This window comes from Centruroides sculpturatus, unplaced genomic scaffold (genome assembly GCF_000671375.1).
Source record: "Centruroides sculpturatus isolate CEXI.00-Female unplaced genomic scaffold, Cexi_2.0 scaffold3, whole genome shotgun sequence".
Lineage (NCBI taxonomy): Eukaryota > Metazoa > Arthropoda > Arachnida > Scorpiones > Buthidae > Centruroides > Centruroides sculpturatus.
In genome coordinates this window covers 1,665,891-1,678,464 of record NW_019384366.1, presented here as the reverse complement: position 1 = coordinate 1,678,464, position 12,574 = coordinate 1,665,891, and the positions used below count along the sequence as shown (strand labels likewise).

Here is a 12,574-nt window from a genome sequence, read left to right as displayed (position 1 = left end):
TTATAAGAATAATTTTCAATCCATCATTATCAGATCAAATAGCAAATAAACACTTACATCTTGATAAATGGAAAACTTCGTGTCTTATTACATTTCTAATAGCTAACAGTGTTAACAGATTAATATAATGATCTATTCATACTACCTGCTCAGCTGTTTAACAAACAATTCACTGTATGTAGTTATACCATTCTAATTTATGCTGATATAACTGGAAATTGATTCACAATTTATTGACATCAAATAATTTGTACAAATACATGCATTTTTTAGTCTTTTCTTTATTGTATCTTTGATTCATGCTAAATATTGTTTTTAAAATTTATACAGTTATATAGAGTTGACAAAAATGTATTCACATAAATCAGTGAACTAAGCATAATGTGAAAGATAAAAGGAAATGCATATATTCACATTTTATGTGAATTTATTGAATTAGATACAAATTCAACAACAGTATTCTGACATTATTAAAATTAATTTGCTAACATATATTAAAATTAATAAATTATGCAATTTATTTTGTTTCATAAAAATTTTTTAAATAGCTAAAAAAAATTAGTCTAAGGATTTCTGTACCCAAAATGTGCCATTCAGTACTTTGTACACTTTAATCATGAATATCTCATTCAGATGAATGAGATATTCACAATTAATGAATAAGAATACAAATTGTCAATCTATTACATAAATTAAAATCTTTTTTTAAAAAACTTGAAAAATGAACATATAAGATCAAACGTATTAAATGCTAAAATAAGCAAATCATCATTACCGTTAACAATAAAAGTTAATTTTGTTTTGTAATTTATAATGTCTCTCGAAACAGGTCGCGACCCAAAAACAAAATAAACCGAACCGAATTAAATATTAACCAATATAATTAACATACTAATAAAATTAAATATTTTTCCAGACTAATTAAATATTAAATAAGAAAAATTCTCATTAAATTTTCAAATTTATATAATATACATTTATAATTTATACAAAATAAATTATTTTATATCAATTAATGTGTGCTAGCAGATTATATACAGGTAATATGTATATTAAATTCTTAAAATAGCAAATATTCTTTAAACAAACATCTTTGAACAGATTAAATAGATCAAAATATTGAACTTACAGCAAACTGGAAAGATTATTATTTCTTTAATCTAAAGTTATTTTGATTTCTGAACTCTTATAACTATTTTGTATTAGATAATATCGAAGTTGCGGCCGAAGTTTTCATCTGTAAAACGTGAACGTCGTACGTCGAGCGCCGCTTATCTCGATGTTCAACGTTCACGTTTTACAGATGAAAACTTCGGCTGCAACCTCGCTAGTGAAATCGATCAATATTTTCTTTTTATGCATAATATAGAGTTTTAACCGATACAGATTCGAAAGATGAAAGATAACTTGCCTCATGTCTCCGGTCGTTGTCTTTCTAATATCATTTACATTCATCAAACTGAGTAGACAACACTCTACCGATCCAGAATCATTTCGTGCTTATTTCCGTCTGCAATGGACGGACCGTGTTCCGAGTAGCGAAATGAGAGCGGATGACGACGAGAGTAAACGAACGCCTCCTCTAATGTTTATAAAATGAACAATTTACAGTTAATTTTATTATTTAAATTCGTTAATTAAAATTCTCTTTATTTATCTTAATCGACGTAAAGTTAACTTTAGTATTATTTGACATTTACATTGATTTGAGTGTGAGAGTAAATGAAATGTGACTTCGACGTTTCGTTCGGTAAACGAGTCGAGGAGGTTCGCATGGAGATAAGTTTAAAAAATATTTAATTAATATAAATCATTTTTTTAAGTATGACTTATTTAACTTCGTGGGAAGATTTTGCTAAAGCTGCCGAAAGACTTTACTTGGCAGATCCAATGAGAGTGAGTCATTTTTGCTAATTATAATTCTTTAATAATATATTTCTTTTAATTGATGTTTTAAGATTATGCAATTTAAATTTTATATAAAGTAATTTCTTAATCACTGTTTTCAAATAAAGTAATTTCCACCAAGAACTGAATTAATGAAAATATTATGAAACATTTTTATGGTAATGTAAAAAAACAAAACACCTTTATCCAACAATAAAATTTTTAACAAACAAGAATAACAACTCATCTTCAAGTTTAAACATATGGTACAGACCTCACGTGAGGATGTTTAATTGGATTTAAAAATAAGCATGAATTTGCAATTACTGAATAATTCTTAAAAAGATAAATATAATTGATAAAAAATGAAAAATAAATACCAAAATAATAGACATAAGAATGAAATATAACAATATTAATATGAATACTGTATACCAAACTATTAGCATTTCAAAGAGAGTTTTTATACATTAGGAAATAGATGCTGCATTTCTTTTTGCTGCTTTTTGTATATCTAGAATCTGTAAAAATGGCTAACTTTTTGTCCTTAACTTGTTTGACTGTCTTAAGGCTGTTATACACGTTACGGAAATCCTCAAAGGATGTACTTAACAGACGAAAAAAAATTGGATATAACTGGCTGGATCGAACATAGTAATTTACAAAATTTATTAAAATATTTCCCAACGTATAAAGAATTATTTTTATTTAAAGGTGAATAAATAGAAAAAAAAATCACGGTTAATCCTCAAAGGATTTCCGTAATGTGTATAACAGCCTTTAGTCTTACCCAATTGACAGTATTGTAAATGTGATAATGCCATATGACATACTTAAAAGTTTTCTATTTGTATTAGTCTTTAGATAGTAATTAAGATGTCTAGATGTGTAAGGGCAATTTCACACTGACAATTTCACACATAGGCCAGACCAACTAGAAGCAAAATCATTTGCATTGAATATGATTATTTTAGTGACAAATTCATTATGAACAATCAGAATGAGAATTATAAATTGAAACACCAGCCAATCAGTGTAAATTTTTTAATTTTTTAAAAATATCTTTGTAATCCAATCAACTAACATCATGAATTCATGGAAGTTTTCATACTTTGATTATCGATTCTTCTGGAAAGTCTATTTTTTGCCATCTTTTCTCATTATGTAAGTTTTCATAAATCTAAAGACTGATTGGCTGTAGTTTACCAACTGTTTACTAATATTTTGCTTTTTAAATTTATCCAACTGAAACTACTAGTTGGTCAACCTACTGCTATTGTCATGGCAACACAACTCAGAATCTGTCCAGCGGTTTAGTCAGTTGTTGTGTGAAATTGCTTGAACCCAGATACTTTGAAGGGGTACACAACAGCTGTGATAGTCAACTTACTACGGTTAATTGGACAATCATCGTTTGGGTGATAGAAAATTAAAAGTGTTTGCATGCTTTGCAAAAAATTAAGTTTGTCATACAATTTGGAAGATTTTTTTTTGTGATATTGATAAAATAAATATAAATCATGTCATCCAAATTTATGAATTTTTTTAATAAATGGACTATGAAAATTTCAAAAAACATTGATTTTACTTATGAAAGAGCAATGTTATGCAGATTTTCAGCATGAACATAATGTTACAATGAAGCTGAAACTAAAAAAGAATTTTGAGAAAAGTTTTAAATTACAATAGGGAAAATATGATAAGAGTATTTACATAGTATTGCATATAATATGAAGTAATAAATTTAAAATAAAAATGTTGTTTTGAATTCTATATACTTTTTTTGTATTAGTGTATGTAATTTGTTAATTATAAAATAATAATAACAAATGAATTTTAAACTATATTTTTTCTTTATTTTAATATTGTGCAATTATATTTTTTTATTTTTAAATTATTTTCAGAATTGCCTTTTTAACTGTGTCTTTCTTAAATGATTCTACAAATTTTAAAATATGATATAAATGAAAATTTTTATTAACTAGCTGACATTTTTTGCATAAGAAATTTCAATATAACTTCTATACAATTTTTAATTCTTCAGAATAAAAATAAATGTAATTATAAACAAAATTTTTCAAATTTTATGTTTAGATTGTTTTTTAACTCCTAAATTTACCTTCAAAGACAGGGAGTATCAATGGGCTCTCCATTTTCAGCCATACTAGCTGAATTTTTTAACTCCTTTCTCAAAAAAAAATTATTCCTGTTACCTATCATTTGAGTGTCGCCAGGTCTAGACTGGGTATTCATTCTTTTAAAGAATGCATTAAATACTTTGATCAACTGTTATACCATAAATATTTTAATGGTTATGTACAGTTTGATTGGCTTCACCTAAAAAATACCCCAGTGGAATTTACATAATCTGTCATATATTTTTACACCCTCTTCCTAATTTTTAGATTGATTCTGTTTTGAATAGATCTTATTTTTAGTATATTTCACAAAATATGAATAATGTTGAATATATACTGAAGTTAAGACCATTTACAAAAATATACAATATTTTCAAGTCTTTTCTTTATCCTTTAACACAACTACAGAAGTAACAGTAAAATCGAATTGAAGAAAAGCTTCATTAAAAAGACATATATTAATAGATTATTGTTTTTAACTTTGTGAATTTTTACTGTTACTGTTCTGTGGTTGTGTTAAAGGATAAAGAAAAGACTTGAAAATATTGTGAATTTTTGTAAATGGTCTTAACTTCAATATAGAAGATATCCTGAGTCATCGTGAAAATTGAATATATACATTAAAAATTTTACATGATTTAAAAGTACTTGTAAATGCATGCTTTATAACTTTTAGATTATTTAATTTCATTCATGGGATTGTTTACTGTTTTAATGTTTTTTTATGATTTTCATTTTTTTTATTGTTTCATGGGGAGTGAAAATCTTTAGTCTTAGACTTTTTCTTTTGTATTTTAAATAAAATATTATTTAAGTGTAGTGGGTAATAGGTCAATAGGAAAAAGTGGTGATTTTAATAAAGAAAACAATGAAAATTTCTTATTTTGTCTATTTTGATCTATTGTTTTGTTGCCTAGATATCCATTGCCCACTTGCTGTCATCCAGTTGACTGTGTAGCTATATTAAATCTGCTGTCTAACACTGGAATCATTTAAACACCAGTTGTGTGGCCAGGAATAAATCATTGGGTAACTAAGGGACAAGCTGGACAAATTGTGACTGGTATTTTTCTTTTTTTTCCATTCAGCACTAGGCCTAGTAGCTATAGCCCAGTGTAAAAAGATAACAGTTTTCAAAGTTTATGGGACGGAAGCAAATGCATATTATATATATATACTGCATAAGGAAACTGCTAAGTTGAAGGGCTTAGTCACCTCATAACCCTGTGAGTTCTAGTAAGCTGGTAAACAACTGTTTACCAGCTTACCAGAACTCTTCCTTCTCTGTACTTTGTTTTTTATTATTTCTTAACAATATGAAGACAGTTGGATTTCCGCAATAAAATTACTAGTTGAATCATTTTCTCTTCAGTGACTTGCTGATAAGTGTTGCCTATTTATTGTAATCCTAACAGTAATTCTCAAAGGTTTTAATGGACTTATACTCAGGTGATGAATACCTACTAACAAGAATGTCAATCATTCTGGCCAAGTATCCATGCTTATTAGCTATAGATTTAATATATTCAAGCTTTTTCAACCTGTCAAAAACAGATGAACAAAGGGAGAATGTATGTTTAATAAATGCTTGGAATGCTGAAATTTTATTGCCATTCTGGTTGCAAGAGTTGATAGGAATATACAGAGGGTTGAATACTGGCAGAATATTCAATATTCTTTATATATTTGTATTTATTTCATCTCCAGTTAAGTGATTGCAATATCCAGAAAATAGACCTTAAGATCACTTTCTTGGTCAACACTAAATTTTTATTCATATGGGTTTCTGCCATGCAATTCATCTTTCTGTGCCATGCACTGTCATCAATGTATCCTCTATATAATAGGATTTAGTCACTGAATGTAGAAATAACTACACATTCCAAAATATGAACTATGAGTTCAGATGGTAAGTCACTCAAGACTACCCATGGAAACCCTTTTATATACAATCTTCAAAGGTAAAAAAAAGGATGAGTAGCATATAATGTTGGTCAATTCCAAACTTTGGTGCAAGAGCATATATGCATCTGTAGTGATGCAGATAACTAGAGCTTTTAATGCACAAAAGCATGAAGGTATTTTAACTGACACCTTCAATTAAAAACATCCATTACATATGGTACATTATTTTTGTATTTGTCTATTATAGTGGAAATAATTGTAAGAAAAACAAGTAAAATGGCAAGGCTGTATTTGGGACAAGACTATGTCTCCAAGACTCACTACTAAGCTGAATCACTTTGATGCTCAATTCTCATTCTCCAATCTTCTTTGGTATCACTGGTTTTGAGTGCAATCTTTCAAACTCTGTCGGCCACTACCATGAGGTTGTCCACAATGCATTTTCGGTGAAATTAACCTATCCAATTTCAAAATTTCTCAACATTGCATGTTACCCTGGATTGAATTTTTGTTGATACCTAACGAAAATTTCCCATTTTTGAAAAAAATAATCCTGGCTATTTTATCGTTCAAAATTATTTTTTTATTTTGCACAAACTATATATATAGCCAGGATTATTTTTTTTTCAAAAATGGGAAATTTTTATTTTATAATTTTCAATTATATATAAGTACAGAAAAAAAAAACAAATTATATATAGTTTGGAAGTTAGTTTTAATATAAAATTATAACAACTAGCGCCATCTACTTTGAAAAAAAGGTTCTTATGCTGAAATGAGATATCTTGGGTCAACTGGTCAAGGTCAGCATGTCACGACTAGAGATATGTCGGGAAAAACACAGGACAGGTAAATGGGTTTTCGTTTGTCAAAATTCAATTTCTCATTTCGAACTTCCCAACACAAGATTTGTTCGTATGGGCCTTTAATATAAGGGAACTTAATATATTTTGTTTTAGTCGCTTGTTTATTTTTATTTTTACATCGGTTTCTTGGGTCATTAAGTCTGATTTCCCATTTATTTGTTCACGAACAAATCAGCACAGAAATAGAAAGAATCAACTACAAATTAGCACTATCATATCATCAAAAAATGGAGAACAGACTGCTAACCTCGAACCAGAAGAAAAACCAGCAAATACCGACCGAAGCCCAAGGTGTAGTATATAAAATTCTATGTAACTGCACAAACAAAAAACATTACATAGGAGAAACAAAAAGAAAAGTAAAAATTACATTGAAAGAACACATAGCAGACCTAAAATACAATAGAATAAATTCTGCATTTTACGAACATTGTACTCTAAACAACTGTAATATAGACAAAGATAACATAGAAATACTGCATAAAGAAAAATTAACATACAAATTATAAAAAGGCTTTCATTTATATTGTCTTTACTAAGTCTTAAAATAAACGAAAACTGGCTCAATATACTATAAATAAAAAATTTCTCTGTAAAAAGCAATCTTTTAAAAAATAATTTCTGCAAGATTTGGTAAAAATAAGACCACAAGGTGGCACACTTCATACGTGGCAACACTAAAGATACCAGCACAAATGCCAAAAAAGGAAGGGGTGAAAAGGGGCGGAAACAACTCAAAATTTTTAATCGTATTGTGTCAAAGAAAGGGAAGGTTTATGAAAGTTTTTAAATTATAATGTATACTGGTTTATCCGTAAAAGGATTAAAGCAGATTTTACAAGATTTTAAATTATACAAAGTGTAACCAAAGGTACAGTACGTGTATATCGTTTGTGTACTCATTGTTTTTTATGTAAGTTCTCTACTGTAATAGATAAAAAGTATATACAGGTATACCTTGACTTACATCGTTTCGGGTTATGTTGTTCCTGATTATAAGTCATTTGTCAAAAAAGTATATGGAAAAATAAAAATCAAGTTTAAGTCATTTTATTTGACTTTACGTCTGTCCACCACAAATATTGAAGTTGTAATATCACTAGAAAAACATTTAAAGCACACGAAATCATATTAAAATNACGTCATTCCCGATTATACGTCGTTTGTCAAAAAACTATATGGAAAAATAAAAATCAAGTTTAAGTCATTTTATTTGACTTTACGTTTGTCCACCACAAATATTGAAGTTGTAATATCACTAGAAAAACGTTTAAAGCACACGAAATCATATTAAAATATATACATTTACAAGTATATACTGTATTTACAGTACATACATTCGTAAATTTAGATTACTTTTTTCTGTATATTAAAAACTAAAATTTATTTGTTTGTAAGCTTAAAATACATCCTTATTAACCATATATTATTAAAAATGCATTAATAAATAAAATACAGAATCAGGAATGATAATTTATGGTTTAGCCTAGTGACAAGTAGATTCGGAGACAAGTAAATTTGACTTACGTCACCTCTCCTGGAACCAATTACTGACATAAGGCGAGGTATACCTATATTGTATTATAGTTGACTGAAGAGAGTCAAAGCCCAAAATGAGTACAAAACAATGTACCGTATTGACTCAACTAATAAAGATATTTGATGGAAAACTTGCCATGTGTCTTTGGAATACAACACAATACTAGTGTTTACTATGCCAGAACCTTAAAATGAATTAAACAACTAAAAGGTGTAAAATTCTTCACCATGTGTATATCATGTAAACTGATTGTCATATGATACAGTGAATAAGTAAAAAGAGGAAGGATTAGTCCCTGTATAACCAGTTTCTCCCTACTCATCTGATGTCATGTATTGTGTGTTTTTTTTCTTTCTTTTTTTTTAAATTATTATTTTTGAATATTTCTTGTTTTGTGTGTCATTCATTTGGAAAGCACTGAATTGTTATAAGGACTTATAAAATTGCAGAAAAGAAATTTATGCAATTTAATCTCAAAATTAAAAATGTTTTATTTTGCAATATCAATATGTACTAACTAAATAACTGGAAGACATTTCTACAATACATTGATCCATCCAGCTGTTGTTAATTCTAATTAATTCACTAGAAAACTAACATTTCCTGATGATCATATGTCTATAAATATGATCTTCATCAGGAACTATTTGATTCAAACAAGGAACAGTCCAAAGAACAAGGTATAATTCAAATTCAAATGTATCAATTCATTGACGATAAACAGATGATGTAATTAATAATAAAGTTAAATTATAATGTGTTTGCCAGGAATTAGATATGCATTTTTCTTCTTTAAAATTGATGTAGCAACTGTTATTGTTCACTTTAAAGATCTTGAGGGCTTCTAATTATCTTATAATTCTCTTAGCCATTCTCTACAGACAGCAGACCTTATCATATATGCTTAATCCAATTTCTCTATAAACTTGTTGCCTGAAGCATATGTAGCTAAGGCTGTGGAACTCTTCTTATGGATTATATCATGTCTTCAGATAAAGTGGCTTATTTTCAAATTTAGTATAATACATTTTATATAGAATTCTTTAATTTATTAATAGTACTTTAATTTTATTTATTACAGGTACGTTTTATTATGAAATATCGCCATTGTGACGGAAAATTAGTTGTAAAAATTACAGATGATCAAGTAGTAAGTACTAAGAACATTAATTATAAATAGATATAGGAAATTCATTTAAATCAGAATTTAAAGTAAAGATCAATAAATTTTATGAAATAAGAAAGACATCATTAAGATCAAAATTTTAGTTTGACAATATCACTTTGATGAGAATAAAAGACATATTATTAGAAAACATTATTATAAAAAAATGAAATCAGTAGCTTACAAAAAATCTATTTATAGCATTTATTTTAAACTTTTGTCTATCTTGAGAGAAATCATTATGTCAAATAAGTACAGTCGACCCCCCCATAACACGGTAGATACATTTTGAGTTTTATGAATCCAGCTTTTATGAGTCCAGTCAATCACAGCCCGGCACGTATGCAGTTTACGGACTATGGCTGTTTGAAAGGTTTCTTCCATAAAATTAAACGATTCTAGATTAATTTGACTCAACATTTCCAAAACATATAATTTTTTGGGAATAATCCATATAAACTATGCTATAAACAAAAAATTGTAGGATTACTTACCGAGTGTGCACCGTTCGACTACGCCATTGCTTAAGCTTGTTTCGTCATGGAGATTGTCATCGAATGGCGCTCACGTGCTTCCTGATAAATTATTTTTTTTGCGAAAAATTCACTGACCTTTAGAGACATCATTAATATAAATATAATTTTTATGGACGTTAAATAATAAATGGTTTTTAGTAGGTCCGCTGCTCATTTAAACTCAATGGTTTGTGCAATCCTGTTGCGATACGAGTCGGCAATGACGTTTTACCGAATTATAGGAGATTTTTTAGCATGTTTGTACGAATACTGTCGCAATTTTTTTGCCGTGATATAGGAATCCGAACTATAGGAACCCGTGTTATAGGGGGGTCTACTGTATATACTTTTAAGTGTAAGACTTGTTTTCTTTTTGTTTCATTATAGTAATTACACATATATGTTATGATAAAGCATGGGGGGGAATTGTGCAAATGGAGAACATTTAGATCATTATTTTATTTTTCTTTTCAAATATTATCTTGAGAAATTTTTTATTGTTATTGTTTTGGAAAAAGTACAGTAAGTCCTCGCTTAATGCTGCCTTGTTTAAAATTTATTTCATATAACACTGTCTGCTCAAAACCTTAAAAAAAGCTCAAAATTTACATTGATTTAAATTAGTGTAGCATTTTATTGATTTGTATATACAGTAGAGCCTCGATTATCCGACCTAATTGGGGACTGGGGTTGGTCGGATAATTGAAAGGGCGGATAACCGAAAAGTATGAAAAAATCTATTATTAGTGTAGTATATTATTATATCCCATGTAATTAGTATATTAGTATATCGCTATTAACCTACTTTGCGTTGAATTTTCATCGATGTTAAGCCTAACAAAAATTTTTTAAAATAATAATCGTCGCTATTGTATCGTTAAAAATTAGAAAATTAAGCCTCGTTTAAATACTGGCTCCCTTTCATGGTCGAATGAGTGTTGCCAGCTAAAACACGTAAAAATAATAATAAAGTAGCCAAAACATAGCCAAATATTGTAGCGCTACATCAATAGCGGACATTTGAAATTTGCCGACTAGGACGGTCGGTTAACCGAGGGGTCGGTTGATAGGGGGTCGGATAATCGAGGCTCTACTGTAATATGATTATTTACGAACATGAATCAATCAGAAAAAGGGGACAAAAAGGTGTACTTTCTTTAATTCTATGTTTGCTTGGTGCAATTTTGGAAAAAATATAGCATCATGGATGCCATAGTCAATATCAGCTTTGCGTGGCAAGAATTAACTGATAAATGCATGAACGAAGTTTGGAAGAAGTTATGGCTGAAGGTATCCAAGAATTCTCAACAAGAAGAGCCTATTGCTGTATCGTTAGGTTGATCAAATTCAACCTAATCGATACAGCAGGACTAGGAGATGTAGACGGACAGGATATTGAGGAGTTACCGCAGGTTTCTGGTGAGAGTCTTATCAATGACAACCTTCAAGAACTAGCAAAACAAGGAATACGTGTACAACTGGAAAATAGAGATTCTGAAAATGAAGAACCCAAAAAATTTCTCTACCGATTTCTTTAGTAAAAGTTTGGTAATGATAACTGAAATCGTTGATCAAATTATAGTGAATGATCTAGATTTTGAAAGGAGAGCAAAAGCAAAATGGGGCGTTTTGGATGCGATCTTCCGCTACCAACATTTGCTTAAGGAAAGACAAAAGAAAAAAGCAACAAATGAAACTTCAGGACTTTATTGCAAAAAAACAAGAATTTCAGAAAACTCAGGACCTTTGTCACAAAAATTGAACTATTAATATAGAAAAAATAAACTAATTAATATACACACAGAAATGTATTCTATAATTAATATATGTTTGTGTGTTATTTAACATATATTATTATATATATATACACACATTATACTTTTATACAAATTAATATAACTAAAAATTAAAGTAAATTTTTTTCATTTTCAGTTGCATGTTTCCCTATCCCTATTTACCCTATGTTAAAATGACCTTGTTTAACACTGTTACGTTTAGCGCTTTGTCATCTAGGAATGCATCCCTCGCGTTAAGTGGGGTCTTATTGTATTAGGCATACTGTAGAAATAAAAGTGCACTAAAATTCAGGAATGTGTTTAACTACAGTGATACCTCAGGATACGAAATTAATCCGTTCCGAAACTCAGATCGTATCATGAAAATGTCGTAAGGTGAATCATTTTTCCCCATACAATTACATGTAAAACCAAATAATTCATTCCAACATGAAAAACACTCTCAAATTAAAGCTAAGTAGTACATTGAAAAAAAAAACTTTAGTAAGGAAAACACTGAAAAATGCATTTTGTAGTTGTAAATGTATAAATAACCATAATAGAATAATAATTGATTAAAAAAATGTAGTTTTATTTGCACTTTACCTTTGAGGAAAATTTGGTGGAGGTGTAAACTGGTGGAGGAGGAGAGGGAGAAGGGAAATGATACTAAAACTTAACTTACATAACGTAATGTAACAATAACTTAAAAATAACTTAACACTAATTTTTTAATCTTTTCTGTTTCATATTTTTGTTAATTTTTTATTCACTGCTTTTTTG

General features: G+C 28.7%; 1 protein-coding gene across 1 annotated transcript in view; it reads left to right on the top strand.

The window, feature by feature from the left end:
- Window positions 1–1,293: 1,293 nt before the first annotated feature.
- Window positions 1,294–12,574, top strand: part of LOC111612572 (signal recognition particle 9 kDa protein-like) — a 15,023-nt gene continuing 3,742 nt past the window's right edge. Inside the window, exons 1-2 of the mRNA XM_023353806.1 lie at window positions 1,294–1,896; window positions 9,418–9,486. Of these exons, the coding sequence (XP_023209574.1) occupies window positions 1,825–1,896; window positions 9,418–9,486 (141 nt within the window). The 5' untranslated portion in view covers window positions 1,294–1,824. The remainder of the gene's footprint in view (window positions 1,897–9,417; window positions 9,487–12,574) is intronic.